At 38.7% G+C, this 13,199-nt stretch overlaps 1 protein-coding gene across 2 annotated transcripts in view; it reads right to left on the reverse strand.

Annotated features, from left to right (window-relative positions):
* LOC126464393 (protein maph-9-like) overlaps window positions 1-13,199 on the reverse strand; it is a 144,321-nt gene that overhangs the window by 18,576 nt on the left and 112,546 nt on the right. For both annotated transcript variants that reach the window (XM_050096230.1, XM_050096232.1), the window contains exon 6: window positions 6,813-7,005. In XM_050096230.1, coding sequence (XP_049952187.1) covers window positions 6,813-7,005 — 193 coding nt within the window. The remainder of the gene's footprint in view (window positions 1-6,812; window positions 7,006-13,199) is intronic.

Below are 13,199 nucleotides of genomic sequence, written 5' to 3' on the forward strand. Positions count from 1 at the left end.
TTACTGTCCTAGACTGTATGGTCTACTTAAGATACACAAGCCCAATGTCCCATTGAGACCGATAGTAAGTGCCATTGGGGCTCCTTCTCAAGAGCTGGCTAGATATCTTGCTTCTTTGTTGCAACCGTGTATAGGTAAAACTGACACTCATATTAAAAATTCCATGCATTTTATCGAAAAACTGAGGGAGATCACAGTTAGTCCAAGTGATATCCTTGTCAGTTTTGATGTAGTATCCCTGTCCACCAAGGTCCCTGTTGACGAAGCTCTTTCTTACATAGCTGATATGTTTCCTACTGATATAATAGCTTTGTTTTGATATTGTCTATCCTCGACTTATTTTCAATATAACAACGAATTTTATGAGCAAATTGATGGGGTGGCCATGAGCAGCCCTCTGAGCCCTGCTATTGCTAATCTATTTATGGAATTTCTCAAACAACAAGTGCTGCAGTTGGCCAAAAAAAGCCCTATGAAACGGTATCGATACCTGGATGGCACCTTTGCGATATGGAATCATGCTGAAGAGGAACTGAGTGATTTTTTGGTGCACATAAACAGTCTCAATTGAACGATACAATTCACCATGGAGAAAGAGAGTAATGGACAACTAAATTTTTTGGATGTATTGGTTATTAAACGGGCAGATGGGACTTTAGGGCACAAGGTATATAGGAAAGACACACACACCGATCGTTATCTACATAAGGATTTGAATCATCATCCTAGGCAGAAGGACAGGGCTAATAACATCTGTGAGCCAATTTATTTGGAAGATGAATTAAGCCATTTGCAAATGGCTTTCAGAAGAAATGGGTACACTGACAACAAAATAGATCGAGCACTCCACCCTAGAAGAAAAGTGTCCAAAAATACACTACAACAACCATCGGATGGAAAAGTTTTTCTTCCATTGATTCATAACATCATGGACCGTAATGGGAAAGTTTTGGCCAAGTTTCAAGTGGAGACAATCTTTCGACCTATCAAGAAAATTAGTGAAAGTTTAAGATAGGAGAAAGCTGCATGACACCTCTTAGCTACCCCAGGTATGTATAAAATTCCGTGTAGCTGTGGCATGGTTTATATTGGAACAACTAAAAGGAGTGTTAATACCCACCTAACGGAACACAAAAGGAACTGTAGATTGGGACAGACTGACAAATCAGCTATAGTGGAACACGTTTTCAAAGATGGTGATCATGAAATAAAATTTAGTGAGACAAACGTGATAGCTAGGACTCACATTATTATACCCGCATGTATAGAGAAGCTACAGAGATCTACAAGCATGAAAATAATTTTTATAAAAAAGAAGAAGGTTTAAAACTAGACAAGATATGGCGGTCGACTTTGTACCAACGAAGTGACAATTGATTACCTGTAATCGAGAAAGATGGCACTAGCCAGAGATAGTTTTAAAGTCGAAAACACGTGACGCCATCTAAGTGCCCAGCAGCCAGTTGCCGACGCATGTCAGAAGATGTTGCCCGCAGTAGGCAATGAAATGTCAGGAAGGAGAAGTAGTTTTATATATGGATCACGGCAATTCAGCTCGGAAGTTTTAATTAATGGTAGCTGAAGTTATCCACAAAATTACCATCCAGTGTCCTTGATACTGATACGTTGTAGACTCTTAGACAATATTCTGAGCTCCAACATAATGAGGTATCTCAAACAGAATGATCCCCTCCATGCCAACCACCCTGCACTTTAAAAACATCAGTCATGCAAAACCCAACTTGCACTTTTCTCATGATATACCGAAAGCTTTGGATCAAGGCAGTCAGGTGGATGCTCTATTTCTTGATTTCCAAAAAGTATTTGACTCAGTAATACATCTACAATTACTGTCTCAAAATTGTGATCATATTGGCTATCAAGGATTTTTTGGTAGTGAGGATGCAGCATATTATCTTGGATGGAAGTCATTGGCAGATGTAGAAGTAACTTCAGGTATGCTGCAGAGAAGAGTGTTGGGACCCTTGTTCATGATTTATATTAATGATCTTTTGGACAATGCTAATCGTAACGTCAGACTTTCCACAGACAATGCAGATATCTATAGTAAAGTGCTGTCTGAAAAAAGCTACATATATTCATTCAGATCCTGATAAGATTTCAAAATGGTGCAAAGATTGGCAACTGGCTTAAATGTTCAGAAACGTAAAATTGTGCACTTCACAAAATGTAAAAAACATAGTATTCTATGACTACAATATACGTGAGTCACAGTTGGAGTTGGCCAACTCCTACAAGTATCTGGTTGTACGCTCTGTATGGATATGAAATGGAATAGGCTCAGTCATGGGTAAAACAGTCAGTAAAGCCTTGGTAGAAAACTGGGAAGGTGTAGTCAGTCTACTCGTGTGAACCCTGGAAGAGAGTCAGAGAGATGCTGAAGAAACTGAATTGGCAGACTCTTGCAGACAGATGTAACCTATCCCAAGGAGGCCTGCTTAACAAAATTTCAAGAACAGCCTTTAAATAATAATTCTAGGAATATACTACACTGAAGCACCAAAGAAACTGGTATAGACAAGCGTATTCAGATACAGAGATATGTAAACAGGCAGAATACGGCACTGCAGTCGGACACACATATATAAGACAACAAGTGTTTGGTGCAGTTGTTAGATGAGTTATTGCTGCTAAATGGCAATTTATCAAGAATGAAGTGAGTCTGAATGTGCTGTTATAGATGGCGTATGAGAGATGGGAGACAGCATCTCAGAAGTAGCAATGAAGTGGGGATTTTCCTGTACGACCATTTCATGAGTTTACCATGAATATCAGGAATCCAGTAAAACATCAAATCACTGACATTGTTGCTGTCAGAAAAAGATCCTGCAAGAACAGGACCAATAATGACTGAAGAGAATCATTCAGCATGACAGAAGTTCAATCCTTACAAAAATTGCTGCAAATTTCAATGCTGGGCCATTCAATGAAACATCATCAATATGGGCTTTCGGAGCTGAAGGACCACTCGTTTACCCTTGATGACTGCACAACACAAGACTTTATGCCTCACCTGAGCCTTTCAGCACCGACATTGGACCGTTGATGACTGGAAACATGTTGCCTGCTCATACAAGCCTTATTTCAAATTGTATCGAGCAGATGGATGTGTACGGGTATGGAGACAGCCTCATGAATCCATGGACCCTGCATGTAAGTAGGGGACTGTTCAATTTAGTGGAGGCTCTGTAATGGTGTGGGGTGTGTGCAATTTGAGTGATATGGGGCCCTGATACATCTAGATACAACTAATGTTGTATGGACTTCGACAATTCCAGCAGGACAATGCGACAGCCCACACATCCAGAACTGCTATAGAGTGATTCCAGGAACACTCTTCTGAGTTTAAACACTTCTGCTGGTCACCATACTCCCAAGACATGAGCATTATTGAGCATATCTGGGATGCCTTGCAATGTACTGTTCAGAAGAGATCTCCACCCCCTCCTAGTCTTACGGATTTATGGACGGCCTTGCAGGAGTCATGGTGTCAATTCCCTCTAGTGCTACTTCAGACATTAGTCAAGTCCATGCCATGTTGTGTTGTGACACTTCTGCATGCTCTTGGGGGCCCTACACGATATTAGGCAGGTGCACCGGTTTCTTTGGCTCTTCAGTGCACAATCCCTGCTTAATCCTTACATAGGGATTGTGAGGACAAGTTTAGATTAATTATAGCACACTCAGAGGCATTTAAACAACCATTCTTCCCACACTCAAGTGGAATGGAAAGAAATCCAAATAACTTATATAATGGAATGTACCCTCTGCCATGCATGTCACAGGGGGTCACAGAATATAGATACAGATCCCATAGTGAGGGCGACATGTTTTAAGAAAGAGCTGATGGTGCTGAAGATGAAGATAAGAATGAGGATGACATTCCTCTGGCAGAGAACTTTGTCCACCTTTATTATTCAGTGGAATAGAGGACTTTGTCCAGGCAGATATCAATCTTACTGTGTACGTCCCGGCAAGTGAAGAAGAAATTGTAGCTGACGTGACTTAATGAAGCTCTTGGTAACAAAAATTTCTTATTTTCAAAGAACAGTTTAATACTAATGGGAAATTATGAGGCATTAAAACAAGTGCATAATCAAATGCAAAATGTGATGCACATCTTAAAATACAGAAAAACAAAGTTAACTAATTACCTTAAGTAGGACAGTACACTCCAGTATGCATTACTGTGGAGCATTTTAAAGTTAAGGCAACTGGTTGAAAAACTAAACAGCACTGCCCTTGCTGTGACTTTAGAGAACTAGAAAATTAATTTCCAAGATGTTATTTTTTCGAAGTACAGACATGGAATAGTAGAGTATTTGTTTTTAATATTTTGTCGTAATGTGTGTTGAATATTTTCAACATGTCAGGATAGTACATGGCATTTGTGCAAAATTTAAAAGGAAACATAGGAGAAAGTGTAGGTCTTCAGTAATTTAGTGTGTATAGAATACAGTTTTTTATTTTAGTATTGGTGATTAATTTTTGCTATATAGTAACTGGAACAAAGCTGTGTCAGTCATGGCTGTTATACAGAGTGTCTCAAAAGAAAGTTTATATTTGAAGAGCTCTCTGTGCATGCGCAACAAATCAGAGGAGAGCAGGAGTTACATTCATCGCATGCTTGGATTACAGTTGATATGGAGCACTTCTCAGGATCAGACCACGCATTCTGCGTGCGAGCATTTTACAAAAACAATGATGTGGTGGCTGTAGTGTGGAGGAAATTTTGGCATCATTATGGATTGCATAATGTAAATGATGCTCAAAGTGTTCCCCTAATTTAGAAATGGATCAAAACACTTGAGGAGACTGGTTGAACATTGGCCAAACCAAAATCCAAGTGACCCAGATAAAGCCAGGTTCACACACTCAACAAAAGTATCATTACAGCTAGTGGCATACTGTAGTTGCATATGTGAACTCCCAGTTTTTAGTGGTGCACCTTAAGAGATGCAACTTTGTCTTGCCACATGATGTTCAACTTGGTTGTACTTCATTGTGCCACTTTCCTTCCACTACAGCTCTCTGGTGGCAGTATTCTGAAACTCGAGCATTCTCTCGCAGTACTCTATTTAATTTCAGTGTGTTTTCATTTTATTACTGAAAATAGTGAAAACATGTAACTTTCACAGCTTCTGGAACTACAATAACAGCAAGCTATGTCTGATTTTCTGCATCACTGTTTGTGTATGTGTGTGTGTGTGTGTGTGTGTGTGTGTGTGTGTGTGTGTGTGTGTGTAGGGGGGAGGGGGGTTTGCAATATTTGCAAACCAATGACAAATCTCACAACCTTAAAAGATTATCTAATGAATAAATAAGTCATATAACCTTCATGATTTTTGAGACCAAGCACTGTATAAATTCTTGGTTATATGCAGGAAATGGCTCCCGAGTGTGATATGGCATCTGTTAAACTAAAAATTAGTTATTTGAAATGGCTATATCAATGAATACAATAAGACTTTAAACACTTTGGAAAGTGGAATGTCTGCAGATTTACATGTCAGCTTTTGGTTACTTTGCCACTGCAGACAGCATTTTTATCTCTGAGTGTTATTTCTTTTATAAATGTGTTTGTGGCCCCTGATTTATCACTGTGCAAAATCTATTTTCAGATCCAATATTTGGATTTCATCCTCCTTGTATTTAAATCTTGTTACAGCTATAATGCCAAAACCTGCATTATAACATTCCTACCAGCCCACATGATTTCAATTGATGCCATATTGAAAGCTGTGCAACTACATAGAATTTGTGGTGTCCTGTGTGAACGGTATTGCGTGAATGAGGGACCTAGAATCAATGGAGATATTTCTTCCTGCCGCAGCCACAGTGGTCCCCCCACACTGAACCCAGGGTTATTGTGCGGTTCGGCCCCTAGTGGAACCTCCTCCCCCCCATCCCCACCCCCACCCCAGAAACATCTCATACCAGATGTGAGTAACCTCAAATGTTTGCGTGGTAGAGTAATTATGGTGTATGCATACGTGGAGCCTGTGTTTGCACACCAATTGCCGACACAGTGTAACTGAGACAGAATACGGGGAACCAGCCTGCATTTGCTAAGGCCTTAAAATAAAAAACCATCCACAGGCTGGCTGGCACACATGACCTCAACATAAATCTGCCAGGGAAGCAGCGTGTTAGATCGTGTGGCTAGCCGGGCAAGCTGTGTGAACAGTAGCTCATGATGCCACAACAGAAAGCCACAAGCTGTGGCACCACATTAGCTTGGTTCACCAAGCTTAAATCAACCTGCTTGTGACAGATCTAATGTCTCCATTCGTAAGCGTGCAAGTTCCTTAAATGTGTATGTATCACCTCTGCCCCAAATTCTGCAAAAAATACCTTGAACTATACCCTTACAAAATCCAATTGGTACAGAAAGTAAAGCCAGATGCCAAACATAGGCAGCAGTTTGTTAATGAAGTGACTGAGTGCCCTCCATTTAACATCTTGTTTTTTGATAAGGCTTATTTTCACCTGAATGCTAATGTAAATAAGCAAAATTGCTACTACTGGAGTGCATCAAATCTTAAACAGAAGCATGAGAAACACCTTCATTCACCAAACTGTCTATATTGTCACCATTTAGTCACATGACATCTCACACTTACATTTACTTAATAACATTCTGGCAGAATTCAGAAATATACAAATTACATCATGCTGCAATCCAGTATTTCAAGTGCAACAATAAAGTAAGAATAAAGTCCAATATAAAACACTATGGCATAATACAGGACATCATTCCCAAATTTAGAGACTGAAATGTGCAAACTCACTGCCTCAGCTTGAGCTCTCTTCTCAGAATCCTGTTGTTTTTTGCTGTTTTGAACCTGTTCTTCATTGTTCTCCAACAAGTACTTATTTTTCTCCTTTCTGCTCTTCATTTGGGCCTTCCTTTTCTGATGCAGCCAGTGATGGAATGCAGATTCTGCTTTTGCACGGATCTCTTGATTACTTGTGGTGACAAGTCTATGACAAAATACCTTCATGTTTTCTTTCAATATAATTATGTAGGATTTATTTATTTATTTCTGATACATATTTCATAGATCCAAAAGCATGTGTAAATGTAGTAAAAATGTGGGATGAGTCAAAACATCCACTGTATTTGTCCAAGTATAATACAAAGTTTTTTTTTCCTCAAATTCATCATTCAAAAAATACAGAACCACCTTGCATTCACAGACTAAGCTTTCATTGCTGTGTTCAATTTTTCTATGCTGTGTAATACAATAGTATGGAGGTCGTCTTGCATTAACAGATGAAACTTTGGCAACTGAATTCACATGCAGATTTGATTTGAAGGATTCAGAACACCAGTTGCAGGGTGCGGGGAAAAATTTTACTGTGCTGCCAACAATGGAAACATATACCATTTTCCTCCACTTTTCAAGAACATCTACCTCATTTAAACTACAGTTTGCCTGAATTCATTTGTGGTTTAAATACAACTAACTTTAAAATTGGACAAATACTCAACAAGAGTATACATTTCTACAGGAGACAAATTAATGCTAACAAAAATATATTCGCATACAAAAATATGTTCGCACAGAACACTTGAACTGTGGCACAACAAATGAAGCAAATACAAATACTTTATTCACCTTTGATCATATTTACATGCAATAAGTGTCATTAAGTTACATAATAATAATAACTTAGGCAAATGCACTAAATACAAGAACATAATACAAGACAGATATACTGCATAATTAAGTAAATGACACAATAATGACACAATAACAATAAATAATTACATAATAGAGCAATTAAAAGTTAATGCACTATATATAAAGTGAATGTCAAAGACAATAAACAGTCAAACACATAAATAACAATAAGCACTTGAAACAATAGTAAAATAGTTACACAGCCTGATGTTTATGGTTACAAAATAATGTATGTAGTTTATTTATTGTGAGTCATTTGTGACGCACTCAAGGAACCCCGCGAGTACAGTAAAATACTTTACCTTCATCCATTTCACAGGAGTAGTTTTAAATTTATTTACTGGCACTGTGTTGGCATATTCATGTAATTTAATGAAGTAGAGAAGATCAAGATATCTGTAGCTGTTATGGCTCTTTGCCAGCCTAGCAAACACACATTAATTGCATGTCCACTCCTTGTATTATGGTCATGAATCATCATCTTCAGGTCAAACTTACATTAGTTTTCTTTAACAAAGGCAAGGCATTTGAACATATTTGTATTTAGTTGTTGTTGTTGTTGTTGTGGTCTTCAGTCCTGAGACTGGTTTGATGCACCTCTCCATGCTACTCTATCCTGTGCAAGCTTCTTCATCTCCCAGTACCTACTGCAACCTACATCCTTCTGAATCTGCTTGGTGTATTCATCTCTTGGTCTCCCTCTATGATTTTTACCCTCCACGCTGCCCTCCAATACTAAATTGGTGATCCCTTGATGCCTCAGAACATGTCCTACCAACCGATCCCTTCTTCTAGTCAAGTTGTGCCACAAACGTCTCTTCTCCCCAATCCTATTCGATACCTCCTCACTAGTTATGTGATCTGCCTATCTAATCTTCAGCATTCTTCTGTAGCACCACATTTTGAAAGCTTCTCTTCTCTTCTTGTCTGTATTTAGTTATCTGAAGCAATCTCTACACGTTTTACATTAGTTGAGTTCTGCAAACCACTTGATAGCTTTCTTTTCCTATTTAGATATTAATTTTGAGTATACAGAACTACCACATAATAGTATCCCATAAATCAGATGGGAATGGAAGAATGTAAAATATGCATATGATAGAAGTTCTTTACTGACACTGCTCCTCAGCTTGTACATTATATAGATGAGACACGCTAGTTTGCCACATAATTTCCTTGTGAGGTATCCCAGCTGAGCTTCTGGTCTGTGTGAAACTCTTATAGTTTGACTGTTTTGTTAGCATGACTGAGAGCAGTCAGACTGAGTACATGAGCTTCAATAACAGCACTAGAGTTGCTGCTGTACATCATTATCGATTTTCACTGGTGGCTACAGTGTTAATCTGAAGTGGAACAATTTCTGTTGATTTGGCTGTAGGAAATTGAGGGGACAATGTGTTGTTATCATTTAGTTTGCTTAGATTGTCAGTGCTGTAAGAACTACAAATTGTTGCAACTGATAATGAGTGCCAATTACAAGTTTGTGGTTCACACAGATATTATGATGCTAACTTTATGTTAATGGCAATTCGTGAAGCACAGGCCACAAACAACTGTGCAGCAGGCAGAAAATTGGATGTCACAGAAATGAATGGTCATAGGTGGTGTCAGACAAAGAATAAATTAAATAATGCCATTTCCACATGATAAACTTTCAGGGTATCAAAGCACAAACTGGAGCAACAGGTTGTTCAATACGTGCAAGACATATACAATGAAGGCTTCCTGATTACACAAGAAATTATCTGAATGAAGGCACTGGAGATAAAAGACAAATTTTCCAGCTGGATGTGTTATGGAGTTCAAAGCAAGTACTGTCTGGTGCATGAGATGATGAAGAGGATGGAGCTTACGTAGTGATGCAGAACGGAAACTTCTCATACCATATAGCAAAAAACTACTTGTGTATCAGTGTCATATAATCAATTTAAAGAAATTGCATGATTATTTGCAAGGCAACACGGGAAATGCTGATCAGAAGTCTGTTTATTTTAACATGCCATAAAATTCTACTGTCGACATGAAATCCATGCTGATCAGGAGTCTGTTTATTTTGACATGCCATAAAATTCTACTGTTGACATGAAATCCATGAAAAGTTCTGACAATGAAAAGGCCTGATATAACATTAATTCTGGTTGCACTAGCAGACAGAGGAAGCTCCCCCATATGTGATTCTTCACAGGAAAATGATATGGAAACAAGCAGGAGCTATCTTTAAAGGCCAACAAAAGGTATGGATGACATATGACATGATGCTAGATTGGTTGAAGTTGTTTAAATAGAATACCATGCTCTTGGCTTAACAGAAGGAAAATGTTGGAGCTGGATTCTTTCAGGGGATACCTCACCTAGGAAGTTAATGATTAATAGCAGCACATACCTGGATATAATTCCCAGCAGATCGACCTCACAACTCCAAGAAATGTACATTGTTGTGAATAGACCTCTTGAGGCTCACCTGTGACAGCTTTACAGTGATTGGTATCCATGCTGGGCCAGTGGATCTTTGCTGCTATGGCAAAATCTCAAGTGAATCTATCTGAAAGAATTCAAAAAGTGCTGCATATCCAATGCTATGGATGGTTTAGAAGATGTCAGGAAGGACAAAATACCAGTAGGCCTATAAATGATGACAACGATGATGATTGAAAATTGTGATACCACAGATCATTCCTTGTATTATCAAAATGTATACAATCAGTAAATGGCGTAGTATTAACATCTTTAAGCAGATGCTTTATACCAATTAAAATGTTTGTAATGTTAAAAATTAAATTTTCTCAAGGAATGTCTTAAAAAGGGGGGGGGGGGGGGGGTGTCATCCTATATTGAGAGCTATCTTATAGGAGGATAAAAAAGGTACTTCATTATGTGCATGTCATTTACATACATTAATTTACACACATATCATTTGCATTAATATACATACTATTTGTTTATCATTTCACAAATGTGTAAAGAAAGACCTATCTATGAGTAACAAAATACACCCTAAGGCAAAAAAAAAAAAAAAGGTGCATCATGAAGGAATTGTCCGAATGGGATAGAAATTGGTAGATGTGATGTACATGTACAGAGACCAATTTCAGAAAAAGTGGATGATTTAGGGTGGCCGGGGTGGCCAAGCGATTCTAGGCACTACAGTCTGGAACCGTGTGACCGCTGTGGTCACATGTGTGTGATGTCCTTAGGTTAGTTAGGTTTAAGTAGTTCTAATTTCTAGGGGACTGATGACCTCAGAAGTTAAGCCCCATAGTGCTTAGAGCCATTTTGGATGTTTTGTTCAAGAAAAAGAGCTTCACAAATTGAGCAAGTCAATAATGTGTTGGTCGACCTTTGGCCTTTATGCAAACCGTTGCTCAGTTTGACATTGATTGATAGAGTTGTTGGATACCCTCCTGAGAGTATCATGTTGAACTCCATCCAATTGGTGCTTTATATTGTCAAAATCCCAAGCTGGTTGGAAGTCCCTACCCTTAATGCTCCATTGGGGAGGGAACCAGTGACCTTACTGGCCAAGGTAGGATCTAGCAAGCATGAAGACAACCAGTAAAACCTCTTGCCATGTGTGGGTGGGCATCGTCTTGCTGACATGAAAGTCCAGGATGGCTTGCCACATTTGGCAACAAAACAGGGCATAGAATATCACTGATGTACCACTGTATTGTAAGGATGCCACAGAAGACAATAAAAAGGGTCATACTATGAAGAGAAATGGCACCCCAAACCGTCACTCCTGGTTGTCAGGCTGTATGGTGGGATACCTTCAGGTTAATATCTCACACTGTTTAGAGCATCTCCAGATATGTCTTATGCCTGGAATCTCATTGGCTGGAGTAAAATTGTCTTCAGTGATGGGTTCCTCTTCGAACTGAATCCTGATGACCAACGAAGACATGGCTGGAGGCCCCCAGACAGCAGTGGGATACCAATCTGACTGTTACCTGCCATACTGCCTGACAACCAGGAATGATGGTCTGGGACCCCATTAGTTGTCATCTGTGGCACCTTTACAACACAGCAGTATGCTGACAATACTCTCTACCCTGTTTTGTTGCCCTTCATGGCTAGCCATTCTGGGCTTATATTTCAGCAAGATAATATGCCTCTGCACACAGTGAGAGTTTCTATTGCTTGTCTTAGTGCTTGTCAAACTGTGTCTCAGCTAGCAAGGTCACTGGATCTCTCCCAGATTGAGAACATTAGGACCATTAAGGGCAGGGCCTTCCAACAAGGTTGGAATTTTGATGATCGAATGCACCAATTGGACAGAATTTGGTATGACATCCCTTAGGATGGTGTCCAACAATTCTTTCAGTCAATGCCAAACCAAACAACAGCTTGCATAAGTGCTGGATCAACACATTACTGACTTGCCAATTCTGAAGCTCTTTCTCCTGAATCAATCATCCAATTTTTCTGAAATTGTAGTCATACTTTGGCCAGCCAGGTCACCACATCTCTCCCCAATGGAGAATGCCTGGAGCATTGTGGACAGGCCCTTCCAATCAGCTTGTGGTTTTGATGCTCTAATGCACCAACTGGACAGAATTGGGCACAATATCCCTCAGGAAGACATCTCCCAACTCTGTCAATGAATACCAAGCTGAATAACTGCTTACACAAGGGCCACAGCTGGATCAACACATTATTGACTTACTCAGTTTATGAACCTCTTTCTCTTGAATAAGTTGTCCAGTTTATCTGAAATTATAATAATTTGATCATTTGGTTGTCTGTACACATACATCACATCTACTAATTTCTGTCCCTTTCAGATAATTCCTTTGTTGTGGGCTTTGTTTTTGTCTTAGAGTTTTAATAAGGGATCACATAGAGATTCACCCTGATTTATCTAGTAGGAAAGGATAATATTGTGTTGTAGAACATAACGTTTGATATAAAATAATAAATTAGCACAGTGACAACAAATAGAAATACAAGTAGAACAAAAACAGCAACAGTAATATGTAGTAAATGGCCTAAAACTCACTATCAAAAACTCATCTAAAGAATAAACTGTCTTTTCAAACAAAAACTCTTTTAATTTACTGAGAATAATATATTGTCTCATAGGGACTTAATATCACAGGTAATGAGAAAAATTTTGATGCTACTGAATTTTACTCATTTCTAAACTAGAGAGAAATGTCACAGTATAGGTCATATTTCCTTCTGGTTTATGAAGGTGACATTTTGTTTTTTGTTTGTTTCATAGGAAGAAGGGTGCTCGGTTATTATGGTCATGATTGAAAAAGTGTATTGTGAGATGATGGTCAGTACATCCACTTTTTTAAAAAGACTATCGTAGGAGGTTCTTGGATGTTCTTTACAGATAATTCAGATGACTTTTTTCAGTATGATAAATACTTTTGATGTGTCAGTCTTGTCCCAGGTAACTATGTATCAGGGTAATTTTAAACATTGGAGATATCCCTATCTCAAACCCTGCCTAGTGTGGTTTTTCCACTCATTTGTTTGTTATGG

Source organism: Schistocerca serialis, chromosome 1 (genome assembly GCF_023864345.2).
Source record: "Schistocerca serialis cubense isolate TAMUIC-IGC-003099 chromosome 1, iqSchSeri2.2, whole genome shotgun sequence".
Taxonomy (NCBI): Eukaryota; Metazoa; Arthropoda; class Insecta; order Orthoptera; family Acrididae; genus Schistocerca; species Schistocerca serialis.